Consider the following 18,850-nt stretch of genomic DNA (forward strand, 5'->3'; position numbering starts at 1 on the left):
GCTCCGCAGCATGTGGGATCTTCCCAGACCAGGGCTCGAACCCATGTCCCCTGCATTAGCAGGAAGATTCTCAACCACTGCGCCACCAGGGAAGCCCCAGCACTTGTTGTTTGTAGATTTTCTGATGATGCCCATTCTAACTGGTGTGAGGTGATACCTCATTGTAGTTTTGATGTGCATTTCTCTAATAATTAGAGATGTTGAGCAGCTTTTCATGTGCTTCTTGGCCATCTGTATGTCTTCTTTGGAGAAATGTCTATTTAGGTCTTCTGCCCATTTTTGGACTGGGTTGTTTGTTTCTTTAATATTGAGCTGCATGAGTTGTTTATATATTTTGGAGATTAATCCTTTGTCCGATGATTCGTTTGCGAATATTTTTCTCCCATTCTGAGGGTTGTCTTTTGGTCTTGTTTATGGTTTCCTTTGCTGTGCAAAAGCTTTGAAGTTTCATTAGGTCCCATTTGTTTATTTTTGTTTTTATTTCCATTACTCTAGGAGGTGGGTCAAAAAAGACCTTGCTGTGATTTATGTCAAAAAGTGTTCTTCCTGTGTTTTCCTCTAAGAGTTTCATAGTGTCCAGTCTTACATTTAGGTCTTGAATCCATTTTGAGTTTATTTTTGTGTATGGTGTTAGGGAGTGTTCTAATTTCATTCTTTTACATGTAGCTGTCCAGTTTTCCCAGCACCACTTACTGAAGAGACTGTCTTTTCTCCATTGTATATCTTTGCCACCTTTGTCATAGATTAGTTGACCACAGGTGCGTGGGTTTATCTCTGGGCTTTCTATCTTGTTCCACTGATCTATCTTTCTGTTTTTGTGCCAGTACCATACTGTCTTGATTACTGTAGCTTTGTAGTATAGTCTGAAGTCAGGGAGTCTGATTTCCCATCGACAGACGAATGGATAAAGAAGTTGTGGTACATATATACAATGGAATATTACTCAGCCATAAAAAGGAATGAAATTGAGTCATTTGTTGAGACGTGGATGGATCTAGAGACTGTCATACAGAGTGAAGTAAGTCAGAAAGAGAAAAACAAATATCGTATATTAACGCATGTATGTGGAACCTAGAAAAATGGTACAGATGAACCGGTTTGCAGGGCAGAAGTTGAGACACAGATGTAGAGAACAAATGTATGCACACCAAGTGGGGAAAACCGCGGTGGGGTGGGGATGGTGGTGTGCTGAATTGGGCGATTGGGACTGACATGTATACACTGATGTGTATAAAACTGATGACTAATAGGAACCTGCAGTATAAAAAAATAAACAAAAAAACAACTAATACTAAACTTTCTTTGGGTTACTTGTATGGAAATATGTTAATATAAATGTTTCAGATATTACATGAAATTTCTAATAATCTTATGTTCTGGTATAATGTTGTAAGTCGTAATTCTAGTTATTACTTTAAAATGTGCATCTCAGAAATAACTAAATTTCCTTATCAACTGCATTATTATGAACTTCCATCAAATCTTTAACCATGGTCATTTTTAAGTCTTTTATCATTTACAGACAGTTCTGGGTGTACTCTGATGCTTTTGCAAAAATGTTCCTATAAAAGGGTTTCATCTTCAAGGAATTCATGGAAAAGACTCTGACAAGTACAGGTTTCTGGTAACTGACTGTACTGCTGAACTGAATGAATAAGCATTTTCAGAACTCTAATGAAAAACTGATGAACTCATAAAAGTGCTAACAAAAGATCAAGATAAAAAAAAAATTAATTACATGGGACTGAGTGAACTGGTGAGGATGATTATAATTTTTGTGACTTTCTGTTTGAAAAAAAAAAAAAATCCCACAAGGACTCAGAGGCAAAAAAATATACAAATCAATTTTCAGTGCAAAGTAAAGGAGCTGTTACAGTGGAGGATTACTGGACTGAATGTCAACATTATGACATAGTATGAGTGTGTTTCATGTTTGGTAATTGCAATCACTGTTGCTTTTGTTGTGGTCATCCATTTACAATGCTTGGTGTCAGTTTATTTATCTCTTGTCAAAAACAAAACAGAACAAAAAGAATGGGGGGAATCAGAAAACAAGCAACTAATGTCTATTTTTTCATGGGGGGGATAAAAAAAAAATCAATGCTAGCAAAGAAGTCTTCATCAAGTGAAAAACTTTATATTTGACATCAAAGCGTAAGAATCAAAAGCAAGAAATAAAACGAAACTTACCTGAAAGTTTAAACTGTAGAACAGTTTTGAGATTAGGATCAGGGAAGAAAAAAGAATCCTCAGGGCAGAGGCGTCATTTGCGTGGGTGCTGCAGAGTTCAATAGTGGCCTTGGAAAGAAATTTAGGAAGACGGTTTTAGTGTATTGTAAACCTTAGTGAAAAAGCCTTGTACTAGGCTGAAACTATTCATACATCTTCTCCACAATTTGGCTTTTAAATAGTAGTATATAGTCATTTAGGATTTTTGAAAAAACACGTTAAAGTATATATTTTTAAGTTGTCCATCACAGCACTACTGTAAAGTCCAATATTAATATTTTGGACTAGATCCTTCTACTCTCCTCTGTGCATGTATATAATACATTACACAAAACTGTCTTTATATGCACTCATTAAATAATTACCTGCCACCTGGCCTGTAGGTTGTTTGCAATTGTTTGTTATTCTAACTGCAATAAACAAGCTTATGTATAAAACTTTGGGCACACTTCTAGTTTTCTGAGTTTGAGATTCTAGAATTGTATTACCAGTGCAGAACAGTATGCTATGAGTAAGAGTTTTGGAAGCCAGATAGATCTGGATACAACCCAGACACTGTTACTCATAATAAGCATGACTCTGAGTAAGTTATTTTACTGAGCCCCCATCTCCTTATCTGCCTGTAATTAAGAATGATGCCGGGGTTTCCCTGGTGGCGCAGTGGTTGAGAATCTGCCTGCCAATGCAGGGGACACGGGTTCGAGCCCTGGTCTGGGAAGATCCCACATGCTGCGGAGCAACTAGGCCCGTGAGCCACAATTACTGAGCCTGCGCGTCTGGAGCCTGTGCTCCGCAACAAGAGAGGCCGCGATAGTGAGAGGCCCGCGCACCACGATGAAGAGTGGCCCTCACTTGCTGCAACTAGAGAAAGCCCTCGCACAGAAACGAAGACCCAACACAGCCATAAATAAATAAATTAATTAAAAACAAACAAAAAAAACACTTTAAAAAAAAAATGATGCCTACCTCATAAAATATGAGAATAAAATGAGAAAATATACATAAAAGGTCCTCGTAATTTGTGCACACCTACAATGTAAAAGACACTCAACATATGTTGCTAACTATATCCTGGAGTTAGAAAATATGAATATTATGGTTTTCTCAATGAAATGTCAAACTCCAGAAAGCTAGTACCATTTATAATCCAATGGACAGGACACTAGTGTTCATTTCACTGGACTGTGGCTAAAACATTTTTCTGCCACCCGCCCCTCCCTGCTCCTGGCTAAAACTTTTAATGTCATTAAAAAGAAATAAAAATCTTTGCTAGTCCAAGAGGTGAAAAATATTGACATTTTGTCCAATTTTATTTTTAAAAATAAAAATGTACTATCAGTAAGATATCCTAGCCATGAAAAATCCTGTGCATACTCTGTAATTTAGAAAGTTGTGATTATCACACAACTTTCCTTTCTGAAAACAGGAAATGAGCAGCTTTTCTCAAGTTAGCAAAACTAGGTTTGAGGCCTGGCTCTCTTTTTATTAGCTGTGTGATACCAAACCCTCCACTTTCCTTATCTGGAAAAAAAGGTTAACAATGCTTCTCTTTCAATCTTAAACGAGTTTCAGAAAGATATTTAGGAAAGTTGCTTATGTAATATAAGATGATGTACAGAATTACGTCATCATTTAATTATATAAATTAAACTCCATAAACAGTCAAATCAAAATACAGATCTATTCCTTTAGAAACACATACTCAAATACTTGAGTGAAATAATATGACGCCTGGGATTTGCTTTTAACTATTCGTACGAAATCAAAGGGAGAGAACAAATTAAAAAGAAATAAAATTCCAGTAACCGTTAAACTTGTGTAGTCAATACATGGGATTTCATTCTACCAGCTTCTCTATTTTGGTGTAGATTTGAAATTTTTCAAAAGAAATGCTGCTCTAAACCATTACCTATCAAATATGCTTTCAAAGGAATCTCTTAAACAAAATTTATACTAATATTCAAGCACTTTAAAATATTAAGTAATTAAAAAATACCAGCAAGGTGTTATCACATACCTTAAACAGATTAGTCAAAGGCAAAGCAAAGGCATCCAGAACAAGTTTAATTTCAGTCCATAACTCATTTGACTTAAATTCATGGCGATATCTAGAAAATTAAGGTAAAAGAGGTAAATTTACAAATTTTTGTTAACTGACTTTAGGTCTTCAAGGCTAGATTAGAGAAAAATCTATGGCTAGATAGCTTTCTGAAATAAAAAGGGAATTCAAGCACAGTTTATCAAGACCAGGTATTTCACCAGTAATAGGGCAATATGAAATAAATATCCTACACTTAAGAAGAAACAAACACCATAATGAGAGGCTTATGCTCTTATTCTAGAATTATCATAAAAGAATGACATAATCAAAAAAATATACACAAGCAAAAATATTTGAGAAAAGTATTTTAAAAATATGAATTTATATATCAGTCAGTACCTTTTAAATAAAGAATGTGCTGTACGAAGGACTCCATTAATAACATGGAAATCTCCACTCTGAAAGCGATTCACCATTTCTGTCAACAAGTCAGGCCATTTCTGAGGGAAATCTTCTCTGCCAATAATGCTAATGGCATCACTTAACTGTGGGGAGGAAAGAGACTAATTAGATGAAAGCTCTATAAACAAGCCCACCTAACAAGCAGGGCCTCACATACCTGCTTCTGAATTTGCTCTGGGCTGCTAAGCATCAAGTGCACTATGTTAGCTTTAATGGCTACTCGGTCGGCTTCGCAAATTTTATTTGGTTCATCTTCAACCTAAAAGCAAAACATTAATGAGCAAGTAACATTAATCCATATCCATGATTGTATGGGTTTGTAGATAAAATAGAACCATTTCTCATTTCCTGGTTTCCTAAGAAAAACAGCGGAAGGTAGGGCCTTCCTTCTACATAAATGGGTCACAGATTCCTTTAATAATCTGATGAAAACATTTTTCTGCAGAAAAATGTACCTTCCTTCCCAAATGCAAATATTTTACATACAAATTAAGGAGCTTCTCTGACTCCCTGATGCCAATTAAGAATCTCAGTTCTGTAAGTAAACTAATCAGAACATGTGGTTAAAAATCTTTATACAGGGCTTCCCTGGTGGCGCAGTGGTTGAGAATCTGCCTGCCAATGCAGGGGACACGGGTTGGAGCCCTGGTCTGGGAAGATCCCACATACCGCAGAGCAACTGGGCCCGTGAGCCACAATTGCTGAGCCTGCGCATCTGGAGCCTGTGCTCCGCAACAAGAGAGGCTGCGATAATGAGAAGCCCGCGCACTGCGATGAAGAGTGGCCCCCACTTGCCGCAACTAGTGAAAGCCCTCGCACAGAAACGAAGACCAACACAGACAAATAAATAATAAATAAATTTAAAAAAAAAAACTATTAAAAAAAAAAAATCTTTATACATATATGCTACTCAGCCGATATTCATCTTCAAAAGCTTCAATTTGACCGTTACCTTAAGTCAAAGAAAGGTCTTTTCAATGAAAACTTCTTGACCATTACCAGTTTGAATGTATCCTGGACTACATTGCCCAAAGAGATTCTGGAAGTCTCACTAGTTTTACAAATCAAGACAGAGGGATAGGGCTTGCATGTCTACAAGCAGATGAATGGATTTTTAAACATTCTAAAATTCACCAAGTCATTTCTTCACCACATGTGAGAACGCTTGACTATACAAGCTTAAAAACAATATTTACTATTTTTGAATTCTTCTATGGAAAAAAGGTTCTAAATAAATATTTAACCATATTTAAAGCTGATTTTTTAGAAAAACTGACCATTTCTGTCAACTTTAATACTTTCTAAGTATCATTACTGCTATTACTAAAAACATTTCTCACTTTTTTCTTTATCCTAACCCAGAGTTACCTCAACCCCGGCATTACTGACATTTTGGGTCAGATAAATCTTTGTCGTGGGGATCTTTCTTGCGCACTGTAGGATGGTTCCCAGCACCCTCAGCTTCTACCCACTAGATGCCAGACACCCTCCCCACCCCACCCCCAGCGTGGACAACCAGAATGTCTCTAAATATCCCCAGGTTGGCAAAACTACCCCCAATTTAGAACCACTGTCATAAGCTAAGGTAGGGAAAATAACCGTTTCTCAATACGTAACTATACTGATCATTAAACTTGCAGCATACTAAGATTCACCTTATGATTAGAAAATATTTCCATATCCCACAAGACACAGGACGAATACCTTATCAAAAACTTCAAATCTAAATTATTTTGCATTCTACACATATATATGTGTAGAATGCATATATATATTTATATAAATTATGTTTTTTTCCAGCTTTATATAATTTTTCCTTGTTCACAATAGAAATTGCTTCAGTTACTCATTTAGACTGTATCTTCCCATGTAATGTCTCTTCAGTAGACAGTAAGCTAAAGTTAAATTTCAACCAAACTGGATGTTAAAACAAAGTCTCACACTCTCTAGCAACCTGGGTTATAAAGCTGACTTAATCGATATGAATTTAAATAAAACAGCAACTTGGAAAAACGTCCTGTTTAACTTTTGTCAATTCTTTTGCATTCTCTACATGGACAATCATATCATCTGAGAACATAGACAGTTTTATGTCTTTCCAAATGGTATATTTCCTTTTCCTACTGCATTATCAAGGACATCCCTGGCGGTCCAGTGGTTAAGACTCCGTGCTTCCAATGCAGGGGGCACAGGTTCGATCCCTGGTCTAGGAACTAAGGTCCCACATGCCATGGCAAAAGAATATATATAAAATAAAAAATAAAAAAGACTTCCAACACAATGTTGAAAAGGAGTGGTAAGAGGGGACACCCTTGCTTTGTAACTGATCTTGGTGGGAAAGCTTCAAGTTTCTCACCATTAAGTATGATGTTAGCTATAGGTTTTTCACAGTCTTTACATTGCCGAGAAAATTCCTCTCTATTCCAAATTTACTGAGTTTTTACCATGAATGGGTGTTGGACTTTGACAAATGCTTTTTCTGCACCTAATGATATAGTAATGTGATTTATCTTTTCTTAGTCGATAGGTTTTTGAATGTTGAACCAGCCTTGCATATCTGGGATAAATCCCACTTGGTCATGGTATTTTTATACTTTTGATACATTTTTGGATTTGACTTTTTAATATTTTGTTGAGGAGGGTCCTGCTTTTATCTTTAATCTGTGCCTGAATCGTTCAGGAACACTGCATATATCAATCTTATAAACATGCAGGGTCTTAAACTATGTACTCACAAAATACTTACAATTCTCCAGTTTCTTTTAATATAGTTCTTGAATGTTACTGAGGCACACACTTTGATAACATTATCCTGAGACTTCTCCAGTAATGTTAACAGCAACAGTGGGTAATTCTGATTTCCTTCTACAGATTCAAGAAACTTCTCAGCTGTAAAACAATTTCCATGTTAGAAGATTTGTTATTACAAACAAATCTTAAGACTTCATGAATGTGTGAACTATGTATATCTCTGATTGAAGCATCATGGAAAGATTAGGATATTTTTTTCCCTTAGGGAACCTATCACTTTTAGTGCCTCACTTCTCTTATCTATTAAATGAACTATATATGATGTTACATTAAATTTATATAATACCTCGGTTTTCAGATCACTTTACTATCCGTTAACTCACCCGATTCTCACAAACCTATAAGGTGGCCTGATCAGATGATCACCCCATGTGAAGGACAATCTGCTTCTCAGAGAGATTAAGTGACCTCAGGGCAAAATTCATACACCTTGTCTTGTTCCAGAAGGATTATTATTAGTACTATTAGTAATGGTAGTAATATTTCCTTTATAGTACTGTGATTAAGATTAAATGAGTTAATTTATGCTAATACATATTATTATTAACCGTATGCGTCTGGTGCTTTACTCACATATGTTAAGTTGTCACTACTACCCAGAGAGGTAGGTAGTATTATCCTCATTTTAAAGACAAGGCCACTCACATATGTACAATGGAATATTACTCAGCCATAAAAAGAAACGAAATTGAGTTATCCGTAGTGAGGGAGATGGACCTAGAGTCTGTCATACAGAGTGAAGTAAGTCAGAAAGAGAAAAACAAATACTGTATGATAACACATATATATGGAATCTAAAAAAAAAAAAAACGGTTCTAATGAACCTAGGGGCAGGACAGGAATAAAGACACAAACGTAGAGAATGGACTTGAGGACATGGGGAGGGGGAAGGGTAAGCTGGGACGAAGTGAGAGAGCAGCAATGACATATATACACTACCAAATGTAAAATAGATAGCTAGTGGGAAGCAGCTGCATAGCACAGGGAGATCAGCTCAGTGCTTTGCGACCACCTAGAGGGGTGGGATAAGGAGGGTGGGAGGGAGGCACAAGAGGGAGGGTATATGGGGATATATGTATATGTATAGCTGATTCACTTTGTTATACAGCAGAAACTAACACAACACTGTAAAGCAATTATACTCCAATAAAGATGTTAAAAAGAAAATAAAGACGAGGCCACTGAGGTTAAGTAAGATCACACAGCTAGAAGATTTCATCACTGAAAACGTTTTAGTCCAGTCCTTATTCTACCATACTAGCCGTCAGTTTTCTTCTTGAATTAAACATTTCCAATATCAGCAATAAATTTATACAAAAATTTTACCCATACGTTTTAAACTCATACTACATTTAGGGATAATAAATCTCCTAGGTTTACAGATCACACCATGAAGGTTTATAGCACTTCTAACTTTTCCTGTCTTAAGCTTCATAAGGCAACATCCATTCCAAGGTTCCGATATTTATTGAAAAGGTCTGCTGTTAGCATGTATTATCTTCTACGATTTAATATGATTTAACACCTTTCTTCTTTCCGAATTGAGTCCCAAGAGTTTAACTTCCACCCTCAAAGCCCCCCTGCTTTGTGTCTACCATGTGTTCCTTGGAAGATGAAGAATGCTGAACTGAAAAATATTTTTCAGGACGGGACACACTATGGTTCTGTATGGTTTGTGTGGTTTTACAGAAGGCTTTGGTTGCGTCAATATTTGGTTGGTCAGTATTTCATACCCAGCAACCCCTGGGAAATGCTCTGTTCTTAACTCTTCTCAGAAACATCAATTTATTCCCACATTTTATCCCTGATTCATAAGACAACAGCACCTCAACCTTACAAAGACACAATTATTAAAAATAATTTTTATTAGACAGTGCTGGCAGAGGCTTTCTGGGAAAGTCTAAGACTAGAGCCATTAATTTCCTTTTATCCAAGAACAAATTACTTCTTTAAGCACTAACAGGAAAATCACAATTTTCCCTCACAGAAATCAAAAGGCCTTTCTAGACTAGGATGCATGCATTAACATGTGTACAATTCTATGTACTATATATAACATATAAATATAACATATATGTGCATGCATTCATCTGGGTCTTCATGGGGTGCTTCCAAAATCCTCTTTATGAGAATGCACATCAGTAAATTCCGAAGCAGCAGATTAAGAGCATTTCTGGTTAATACGGCTTACAAGAAGGATCATCAACTTACTACCCACAAGACACATGTGGCCCCCGGAAATCTGTTTGGTTTGCATGGTGTTTCAAAAATTTTTGAAGTTAATTGCTATCATTTAAAAATGAGAGGGACGGGCTTCCCTGGTGGCTCAGTGGTTGAGAATCCGCCTGCCAAGGCAGGGGACATGGGTTCGAGCCCTGGTCTGGGAAGATCCCACCTGCCGCGGAGCAGCTAAGCCCATGCGCCACAACTACTGAGCCTGTGCGCTAGAGCCTGCGAGCCACAACTACTGAGCCAGCATGCTACAACTACTGAAGCCCGCAAGCCTAGAGCCCATGTTCCACAACAAGAGAAGCCACCATAATAAGAAGCCTGCTCGCCACGACTAGAGACAGCCCACACAGCAAGGAAGACCCAATGCAGCCAAAAATGAATAAATAAATAAATTAATTAATTTTTTAAAAAATGAGAGGGACTTCCCTGGTGGCACAGTGGTTAAGAATCCGCCTGCCAATGCAGGGGACACGGGTTCGATCCCTGGTCCGGGAAGATCCCACATGCCATGGAGCAACTAAGCCCCTGCGCCACAACTACTGAGCCTGCGCTCTAGAGCTCACGACTCACAACTACTTAGCCCGCGTGCCACAGCTACTGAAGCCCGCGTGCCTAGAGCCCGTGCTCTGCAACAAGAGAAGCCACCGCAATGAGAAGCCCGTGCACCGCAACCAAGAGTAGCCCCTGCTCATCGCAACTAGAGAAAGCCTGCGTGCAGCAACAAAGACGCAACTCAGCCAAAAATAAATAAATAAAAAAAATTAAAAAAAAAAAAAAAAAAAAAGATGAGAACACTTCATATAAATATCCTTATTTTTCAAGCCAAGCTGGAAATCTCATCTTGCAAGACTGGTGTGAATCCCCCAGAGTTAGCTGGTTCCAAATAATACTTGCCCCTCAACCAAGGCACTTAACCCCCTTGGCCTGCCTCCTTCATTTACCTTTACGTGTGACTCCTGTGGGCATCGGAGTTTATAATTCTAAGTGTATACTAAATCTCTAATGAAAACTGGTCAAATTTGGGAGGGGGGAGAGAGGAGGAGGAACCCTAGATCTTAAAATATATTAATTAAATCAAACCCAACATGGTGATTTAAGAGACAGTGTCTGATTACCTAGTTTCATTCACTTAATCACTTTTTAGGCAATTAACTCTTACCTCTCTGCCCTAATTATTATGTCTCTAAAACAGGCAGGTGTATAGCGATTTTCAGAAAGGTCAAGGGACAAAGCATCCTAAACTTACTAGTCCTTTTTACCCCAGAAGGGATAAAAGTTATTTTACTCAAAAAGTAAACCAAAAACAAAAAAAACCCACACCACCATATGTTATAGCAGCTATAAGCAGCCAACTAAAGACTTTATGGCTAGAGAATGAAAAATAAACTATGCCTAAGAATTCAAGTGTAAATCTTTTTTTTTTTTAATTTTATTTACAAACAGGCATATTGCACAAATGTTTCCCTCACCTGTCCTTTAAGAATAAATCAATCACAAAACAGTATTTATTTTCTTTACCTGGACGTCTGATGGCAGGATCAGGATCAAGAGTCTTCTTTAAATATTCTGTTAGCGTTTGCAAATTTGCATCGCTGAGCTCCATTGCCACAGAATCTAAAACAAAAAATGAGGTTTGGGTAATTGGTCACATGGGAACACAGTGATGTACATAAAAGAATCATTTTATATTACGGGTGTCCCCCTCTCTGAAAGTCATCTACTTGTTACATTTTATGTGTGGGCTATAAGCCTTGCTTACCCTTAGCTGAGACAAGGTTCCAGAAGATAAGGTGGGCTTTTTTGAAACAGTAGTGGGATAATTTTGAGACAAAGAAGAAAAAACACACCATAAACTAGGGTTAAAAACACAAATCACTAGGTTTATTTTTTTAAAGCCCCACAATAAAAAATTAAAATTTTAAGCATCCTTAACTCTAAGGATCCCAAAGAGTTCTGAGATAAAAAACCAGAATAAATTCCTTTGTGTACAACATGCAACCATAGCTATTGACAACAAACTACATACTGAGAATTTGCACCTGGGAAGATAATTTTGGGGTTCATAAGATGACAGCTGTGATTATAATTAAAAAGCAATTTTCCACACCAAAAGCAAAGTCAACAAAAGCAAAAATAAACAAGTCAGACTACATCAAACTAAAAAGTGTCTGCACAGCAAAAGGAAACATCAACAAAACGAAAAGACAACATACCAAATGGGAGAAAATATTTGCAAATCATATCTGATAAAAAGGTTAATTTCCAAAACATATATAAAAAAAAACTCATACAACTTAGAAAAAAAAATCCAATTGAAAAATGGGCAGAAGAGCTGAACAGACATTTTTCCAAAGAAAACATACAGTTGGCCAACAGGTACATGAAAAGGAGCTCAACATCATTAAACATGAGGGAATGCAAATCAAAAGTACAATGAGATTAACACCTCACACCTGTTAGAATGGCGATCATCAAAAAGACAAGGAGGACTTCCCTGGTGGCGCAGTGGTTAAGAACCCACCTGCCAATGCAGGGGACATGGGTTCGAACCCTGGTCCAGGAAGATCCCACATGCAATGGAGCAACTAAGCCCATGCGCCACAACTAGAGAGAAGCCTGTGCGCCACAACAAAAGATCCTGAGTGCCGCGACTAAGACCTGACACAGCCAAAAAAAAAAAAAAAAGCCTAGTTGGAAGACAAGATAAAACTGAAATACCAACTACAGACCTATAATCCCTTTCCTGCAGTTTTGAGATCCAAACATCTGTAAACTGAGTTTTTTTTTAACAAGTTTGTGGCAAACTCACTTGGCAACAAAACCTGGCCTGAACTGTCTGAGGCTGTAAATATAAATATCTCACTTAGTATGTGAATTTGTTTCACTAAATAATGTATTCGATTGCGGGGCGATACCCCATGCCCCACTGGGGATGCTGCATAATCTACAGCAAGTGCATTTCAAAAAAAAAAAAAAAATCTGAATTCTGAAACACTTTTGAGTGTAAGTGCCAAATGAATCACACAGACAGCAACTTAACTGCTAGGTTAAGAAGAGAGTCACTGGAGTATTTGTGGTCCAAGACTTCCCAGAGGCTGTGAACTTGAAGGATATATAGATTTGGATAGGCCAAGTGGAATGAGGACCCATCTCATACAGGCAGTAGTGTGAGCAAAGTACAGAGATGGGAAGAATCCATAGCTCCTTTGGGGAACAGTGGACTTGGAGGCTGAGCTCAGATCATATAGGTTCCCCAATACTTAGCTGAAGAATTTCATGATTTAATGTACAAAAGAGGAAGGCACTAAAGGTTTTTTGAAATGGGTAAAAACTTAATGAAAGTGGAATATATGTACTTTGGGCTGGTAATGGTTTGCAGATTGGAGTCGAGGAAGAGAACAGAAGATCTATTAGGACACTTTTGTAAAATGGGGGAAGGGTCACAAACACGAACCAGGCACAGTGCTAGATGATACGCTTCACATCATTTCACACAATAACCATTTTACAATCAAGGAAGGCAACTCTGAGAGATTAACTAACTTTCCCCAAGCACACAATTAATAAAGATTAGATTCAAATCAGTCTGACCCTATAGGTCTACCCTATTCCTACTACCCAAGGCTGTCTCTCAAGTGGAAATAATGACCGAGGGCTGAACTAGAGCGGAAGCACCAGCGACAGCAATAGAAAGAACGATGTGAAAAGAGACAGCCAGATTAGAAGTAGGGGGAGGCAGAAGTCAAAGATGACTGAGATTTTGAACAAGACTGATCCAAACAAAAAAAGCCATAACGCTTCATCTCATCACTAAGCTAGAAAGATTTTATAAAGGGCTATGGCTAATGCTGTGCTTGTGCGGAGTACTCCTCCACAGCCAGAAACCACAACCTGCTAAGGAGACCGATATGTTTGAAACTATCTGTATTCTCCTCAGTACAGTCGTTTTTATCATAAGGGAACCCAATATGCTGAATGATTTAGTAGATTCCCCCACCTATATATTCACCTCCTTTGACCCAGGGCAAACCACTCTATGGGCATGAATATCAAGTCCTGCTTAACCACACACAGAATTTATCAAGAGGCTACTCTTTCTGGTTTTTATACCAAAAGTTCGGAAAATGCTACGCATCACATTCCCCCTCTTTTGGAGATTCACTTTAAAGGCTTCAGGAACTCAAAGAGTAAGTTATCCATTTAACGTTCTTTAATCGAGTTCCTCCCATCACTTGGCCACCGAACCACTTTATTATGGACCACAAGTTGGAAAGCAGTGATTTAATTCATTTCCCATTCTTTTTTCTGTGTTGCAATGCTGAATCTGTTATGAAATCATGAAAGTTTGCTGTTGCCAAGCAAAACCATTTACATCAGTATATCTGAGCTAAAAAAAAAAACGTACTTTGCCACATGCAAATTATTCTGCCTTTTGGGATTTATGCAAGGCAACACGTTAGAAACTGTGTGTGCGTGCTGAGGGGATTATAGATGTTAACTGAATCTATTCTGTTGAGTTTTTAAAGACACTCCTCAATAAATCTGCATTTTACTAACTTTCTTCATGACAGAGTCCCATGCAATCTGGCACCTGTCAACCTCGTCTCCTACCTTCTTCTTGCCCCTATGTTCCAGCCCCCAAAGCCTTCTTTATGTTCCTCAAACCAGACGAAGACAGTTCTCTCTGCCTGTAATAATGCCCTTCCTTCTAATTTGATACCAGGTATCATTCAGCTGTCAGCCCACTGTCAAATCCTCAAAAGAGCCTTCCATGACTATCATCTACCTCATCCCTATTGTACTGTTAATAGCATCTATCCTCATCTGATATCTTTGACTTGTTATCTCTTATTTGTAAGCTCCTTAGGGCAGGGACTTTGTAGGTCTTGTTCCTCTCTGTATACCCAGGACCTTCAACACTGCCTGGCACACAGTAGACATTCGTTAAGCATTTGCTGCATGAACTAATGGATAAGGCAATATGTCAGAGAACCAGCTAAAACATGGATCCAGTTTGGATTGGAGACTATTCTCTGAGGGTCAGTTACTAGCAGGCCCGACATAACGTAGGAACTCAGTTACACCTGCCAGATAAACAGTGACCAACTTACTGCCATAATTAGTTTCTGTTCATTCAAAAATGCTTGAAGAAAGATGTGAATTTGAAATCTGTCCTGTATTATTGTTCATATCTGACAGTGCTAGCACTTTTGTTTCGGAGGCTTGTACTTACTGTCCCGTCTGCCTGGATATCTCTGCCCCTGGAGAGCTTTGTGGCTCACTGCCCACTTCATTCAGGTCTCTTTGCAAAATGTCATCTCTTTTTAGAGACGCTGTCCTGGACCATCGCATCTAAAAGAGCACCCACCTCAGCCACTCTCCATTCTCTTACTCTGTTTTTCCAAGTCAATTTTATCAGGCATATGAATTGCTTTCTTCTTTACCATGCTTTTCCCTCCATTAGACTGTAAGCTCCATGTGAGCAGGGACTTTGTGTTTTGTTCACTGCAATCTCCCTAGACCCTTAAAACAGTGAAGGGTACCTACTACATATTTGTTGTACGATTTTCAAAGGCTACGTACCCTTTATTGATTTTTTTCCCCCATCAAAAAGCACTATCATTCTTCACATTTATTTTGGTCAATTGACTGTGACAACCAGGAAGAGCTGGAGACAACTGATTCTAAGAGCACATGACAGAGTGACCCCATAAAACAACAAAGTTGAAGTGCTAGGGTGGAACTATTTTTAAATTAAAAAAAAAAAAAAGTGTGTAGGGGGAAAAACTGTGTGAGGCGTGGGGGGAGGAGGATATAAATATGCATGCTACAACCCTGAAAGTTAAAATACTATATAAGTCCTATATTTTTAATGTTAGTTAAGGGACTAAATGTCGACAAATCCTTTTTCTATCTCCTCAGTGACAATGTCTATACACCCAATTTATAAGCTTAGCCTTGATTTGGGAAAGTATGACAAATCAGGTAATTTTAGAGAATACTCCACAGATTTTCACAATATATCAGCAAGATCAAGGTCTAATTAAATTATCTTATTTGCCACAGGTGAAGGTACTTTGACACTTGGAAATGTTAGCAATATATAAATGTAAAAAGTGTTATTGACTTTAAAGACTCAAACTAGAAATGAAAAAATTCACTCTTTTGCCTTTAAATAAGGGGTGACACTTTACTTCTCCACTGAGCTGTTTTTGGAAATCCCTACCAATACACAAAAAATAAAAAATATGTACCACAATAAATCAATTATGACAGACTTATCTAAATCCCAAGTTCTTCTTGTTGAAAGAATGGCTGGGCCTAAGTCTAGCCTCTTCTCACAGGCCCTCAATTACAGATGAAAATTTTTGGAATAAAAGCTTTGCTTTCCAAGGCCATCTCACAGACATCTGTGACATAAGTTGATCCAACACGTGTGCCTTTTCCTTAGATATTTCCTCCACATTAGAGAACCATTCCTGAGGCCTTACATTTGGGGAAAGGGAGAGAGATCCAATAAATGAAAACTATCTGGCGCACACACACACATCAAGAACATATCCCAACACCTCAATCCACCCTCTGCTTTTTTTTTTTTTTTTTTTAATAAATTTATTTATTTTTGGCCGCGTTGGGTCTTTGTTGCTGCGCACGGGCTTTCTCTAGTTGCAGACAGCAGAGGCTACTCTTCGTTACGGTGTGCGGGCTTCTCACTGCAGTGGCTTCTCCTGTTGCAGAGCATGGGCTCTAGGCACGCGGGCTTCGGCAGCTGTGGCACGTGGGCTCAGTAGTTGTGGTGCAGGGGCTTAGTGGGCATGTGGGATCTTCCCGGACCAGGACTCGAACCCGCATCCCCTGCATTGGCAGGCGGATTCTTAACCACTGCGCCACCAGGGAAGCCCCACCCTCTGCTTTCTAATCACAAGAACATACCAATGAGATGGAAATCCATACTTTTTACATTGTCTGCAAAGCCCTATGTGATCTGGCCCCTGGATACCTCTCCCTTCATATACTACTCTGTGCAAGCTGGATTTTCCTCAAATATTCCAGGCTTGTTCCTGTCCCGAGCCCTTTGTACTTTCTATTCTCTTTGCCTGGAATGTTCTGTTCCCTCATCTTTCCATAGCTGGTCTCAGCTCAAATGCCACCTCCTCAGAGAAGTCGCCTTCGTCTGTCACTATCTGAAATTATCTAGGTCATTTATTTGTATTCTTGTTTCTTTCTCTCACTAAAATATAAGCTTCCCAAGGGAAGGGACTTCGTCCATTTTTGTTTCTTCACTGTATTCACAGAGATTAAGTGGATGCTCAATCAAGTTATTAAATGAATAAAGGAACAATACCAAAGGTAGAGCACTGCCCCCGAAACCCATCTAATACGATACAGGAAATGGTTTCCCTCTATCCCAGTCCCCAACCAGCAGAAATCAAAGTAAACAGAAGGGGAGAGAGAAGTCTCTTGCACTGATGTAAAGAAATGAAAGATTAAGGCTCTTAAGAGGGAAGAGGCTGGGTAGATCAAGTCCCAAGAATTATGCAAAAAATGGAGACACACCAGAAAGGGCCAAAAATTTGACTATGGGGGCCCAAGTGGAGGAGAAAAAGAGCACTGTTAGGAGCCAAGAGTAAAAAGCCCTTTTCTGTGCATTATTATTCCAAGGAATAATACTTGCGCATCTACTACGTGGCAAGCAACAGCTATCTGCGTACAGCAGTAATGAGACAGGGGAGGTCCTTGCTTTTTTACATCCTAGCAGTTGAGGAAGACAATAAACAAGTAAACTACACGTGATTCTAGCATATGATAAAAAGCTGTGAAGTAACTAAAACTCGGGTGATGTGATGAAGAGTTGAAGGAAAGAGATCCTTTGAGAGGTTTGTCAAAAAAGGCGTACGGGGAGTGAAACTCGAAGGACAGGGAACCAGCAAAGACCTGATGTTGGTAATTTCCAAGCAGAGGAAAGGCGCGTCCAAACGCTTTATGGAGGACATGAGCTCGGAACATTTAAGAAAAAGAAAGGTCAGCAGTATGGCTACAGTGGCTAAGGAGGAGAAGAGACAGATGGGAGAGGCGGACAATGGTCACCACCGACGGGACTTTGTAAACCACGGTAGTAACTCAGTGGATCCTCAGCCACTTTACGAAGTAGATGTTTTCAACCCCACTTTGCAAATAAGGAAGTGGAGGCCGGAGAGATGAAGAGAGCAGCCCTATGTTACACCCCTAGGGAGAGGCTAAATCTGGAACGGACCCAGGCCTTCTCATTCCAAAGCTGAATTCCATGCTCCGAACGGTATACCACGCCATAGCGTCTCCCCCAAGCGGCGGACCCCGTGTTACCGCGCAGGTGCGTGGACCCGCCGGTGCACGGACTACAAGCTAATCTTCACGAGCAACTCACCAAAGTGAGATCACGAAGCCCGTGTTACAGTCGCGGAGACTGAAGCACTGGGAGGTGCCGCTCCACCGCCTCCTTAATGAGAAAGTGAGGCCAGGGGAAGAGGTGGTCGGGGCGGCTGCCCGCAAGCCCGCTCCGCCGCCGGACAGGCCTGGCTGCCGCACTACGCTCGCGTTGCGGGTGGCCCAGAGCGCCGAGAACGGACGCGCGGGCGCCACCAATGAGAGGCGGCCTTCCCGAGCGGCGCGGCCAATCAGCGCGGCGCTGGAGGGGAAGGGGCGGGCGCTGGGGCCGCTCTGGTTAGGCCGCGCCTGGGCTGCCCTCCCCCCTCGCAGGCTCGGGGGCCGCCGGGCCTGGGCCTCAGACCTGGGACGCCAAGAGGGGAGGCGAGACCCGTTGGCGAAGACCCTGCCCGAGGGCGCTGCCCGGGACACGGGCCCATATTCCGCTCTCGCCCAGAAGTGCGGTCCTTGCTTCCCAGCGTTCAGAAGTGCCGGGAGCGCCTCATCCCTCCCGCAGCCGGGTCCCAAGAGGCCACTGTGCCAGGCCGTGCACGCCCGCGCCTTACCTCGTGGGGTACGGGTACGGAGAAGGGAATCTCAGCCGCGGACCGTAGCCGGCAATACCCGCCCCTGCTGCCGCTCCACCGCACATTCAAACCCCGGCAAAATGGC

General features: G+C 40.0%; 1 protein-coding gene across 2 annotated transcripts in view; it reads right to left on the reverse strand.

Moving 5' to 3' along the window:
• CSE1L (chromosome segregation 1 like) overlaps positions 1-18,850 on the reverse strand; it is a 41,657-nt gene extending 22,807 nt beyond the window's left edge. Inside the window, exons 1-7 of one of the 2 annotated variants that reach the window (XM_068565708.1) lie at positions 18,745-18,850; positions 11,294-11,389; positions 7,479-7,621; positions 4,890-4,991; positions 4,670-4,815; positions 4,247-4,337; positions 2,191-2,298 (exon numbers count right to left, since the gene is read on the reverse strand). In XM_068565708.1, coding sequence (XP_068421809.1) covers positions 2,191-2,298; positions 4,247-4,337; positions 4,670-4,815; positions 4,890-4,991; positions 7,479-7,621; positions 11,294-11,378 — 675 coding nt within the window. In that variant the 5' untranslated portion in view covers positions 11,379-11,389; positions 18,745-18,850. Of the gene's footprint in view, positions 1-2,190; positions 2,299-4,246; positions 4,338-4,669; positions 4,816-4,889; positions 4,992-7,478; positions 7,622-11,293; positions 11,390-18,179; positions 18,332-18,744 lie in introns of those variants that run through there. The other variant, XM_068565709.1, reaches the window with a different exon arrangement.

This window comes from Eschrichtius robustus, chromosome 16, assembly GCF_028021215.1.
Source record: "Eschrichtius robustus isolate mEscRob2 chromosome 16, mEscRob2.pri, whole genome shotgun sequence".
NCBI lineage: Eukaryota > Metazoa > Chordata > Mammalia > Artiodactyla > Eschrichtiidae > Eschrichtius > Eschrichtius robustus.